The sequence below is a fragment of the Propithecus coquereli genome, unplaced genomic scaffold (genome assembly GCF_000956105.1).
Source record: "Propithecus coquereli isolate 6110/MARCELLA unplaced genomic scaffold, Pcoq_1.0 Scaffold178, whole genome shotgun sequence".
NCBI lineage: Eukaryota > Metazoa > Chordata > Mammalia > Primates > Indriidae > Propithecus > Propithecus coquereli.
Window position 1 is genome coordinate 590119 of NW_012142523.1, and position 1903 is coordinate 592021.

The 1903-nt window shown below is 35.7% G+C and overlaps 1 protein-coding gene across 1 annotated transcript in view; it reads right to left on the reverse strand.

Moving 5' to 3' along the window:
• Nucleotides 1-1903, reverse strand: part of SNRNP40 (small nuclear ribonucleoprotein 40kDa (U5)) — a 45882-nt gene that overhangs the window by 18215 nt on the left and 25764 nt on the right. Inside the window, exon 6 of the mRNA XM_012642207.1 lies at nucleotides 267-443. Within this exon, the coding sequence (XP_012497661.1) occupies nucleotides 267-443 (177 nt within the window). The remainder of the gene's footprint in view (nucleotides 1-266; nucleotides 444-1903) is intronic.

Genomic DNA, 1903 nt, shown 5'->3' on the forward strand with positions numbered 1-1903 from the left:
AGCATACCAGAGGCAAAACGGGCCTTAAAGGTAAAGTCTCTCATCAATGTAAAAACTGGTGCTCAGAGAGAAGAAATGCTGTGTGCAAAGTTGCTCAGAGACTAGATGGCAGATTTGGGACTACAGTTCTAGATTCTTGACTATCTTGTCTAAACCTTTCCCATTACCACACGTCCTAATTACCTGGTGGAATCTGCGAGCCATCCTCAATTTTTTCCTTGGACCCTCACTTATCCCAGTACACATTTCTAGCACCCAATGCCAACTCTCTTTAGGGTCCACAGTGACTGGGCGCTGGGGGAGCTTTCCTCTCCAAAGTTACCTGTATTGTCCATTGCATTGGACAAGAGATAAGAGCCTTCAGAACTTAAACTCAGGCCAGTCACTGAATCTGCATGGCCTCTCATGGTGTAAGTCAGCTTGTTTTGGCGCAGGTCCCAGACCTGCAAAAACAAAAAGGTGCTCCCAGAAATCAAATTGGTAATAGCAGAGAAACAGAATTATCCAAGAGTTAATTGCCCAGAGATACTGGTATCCCTTCTTAATCTGGTTCTCTGAGCCAAGTATTATTTTACCACAAAATACAGAATTTCTATCAAAGAGGAAAAAACTCTTGCCTTTCTTAAAAGGTAGTCAAAGTTACTATGTTGACTAGAGATATAAACTAATGAGTGTCATATATCAAGATAAAGTTCTAAACAAAAAATAACAGAATTCAGAAAGGTTATTTTCAAATCATAACAAAATGTATTAGGCATTAAAGAAATAACTAAATAGCATTTAAAATGCTTAAATTGTGATTCTTAGCCACTAAAAAAATTATTAGAACTACATAAAAACAAGTAAACATGACATTTCAAAAAGGCATGTAAAATATGCATAAGGAGACAATATGCAAAAACACATATGCTTAAAATTTTTCATTTAATGTCACAATATATATACACACATAATATGTATATATGTACAAGTATATACATACACATATACGATAGAAAAGCATATTTATTAAAAGAGAATAAATTACAGATTCACTATTGCACATGTAGGAAAGGTAAGACAAACAGCTCAGCTGAAAATAACCTAAATGTCAAACAGGGAAAATAGATGGTTTATTAAGTTATGGCTCACAAGCACACTGCAACACTAGAAGTTCTCACACAGAAGATAGCATGACAGAGTGGCGACTTCTTAGGGTCAGAATGAACCAGTCTCTGTCACTTAGAGTTATGTGTCATTCTGCTACTAACCCTTTCTGAGCCTGTTTCCTGGTCGGTAAAGACAGGGATAACAATATCTACTTTTTATGCTTGTTGTAAGGATTACAAAAGAGAGTGCTTAGCATATGCTTGGCACATGGCAGGCCCTCAATAATTTGTACCTATTATTAAAGAAGTTCCTAAAAATAACTCCGAAGACCAAATGTAAAAATATTTACATAATAAGTTATTTAGCAAAAAAGGAAAATACAAAACAGCATTTATATTTAGATAGACTGCAACTATGTAAAATATATATTCAAGCTGACAGAAATAGTCTGGATGTCATATGGAAAAAGGAGCCATTTTGTTAAGGTCATTGGTATTACACAACATTTCCCTCAAATTTTATTTCATATTGCTATGTAGTTTTTCTAAGTGAATAAAATTTCTGCTGTTTCTTAAAGCAAGATACTTTCCCTCATCCAGAAATGAGTTGGGTGCTACATGCCAGGGCAGACAACTCCATTTTCTCAATCAGTAACTCTTTCATGTGTGGACCCAACACAAACATTACACACACAGACATTTTTGCGTCAAGATGTTTGCTGCCTCAGTAATCAGGAAAGTTTGAAATAGCTGACATTTTGTTCAAACTGTTTGTTACTCCTCCTCTTCAGTGAAGGCACTGTTGAAATCTTTAG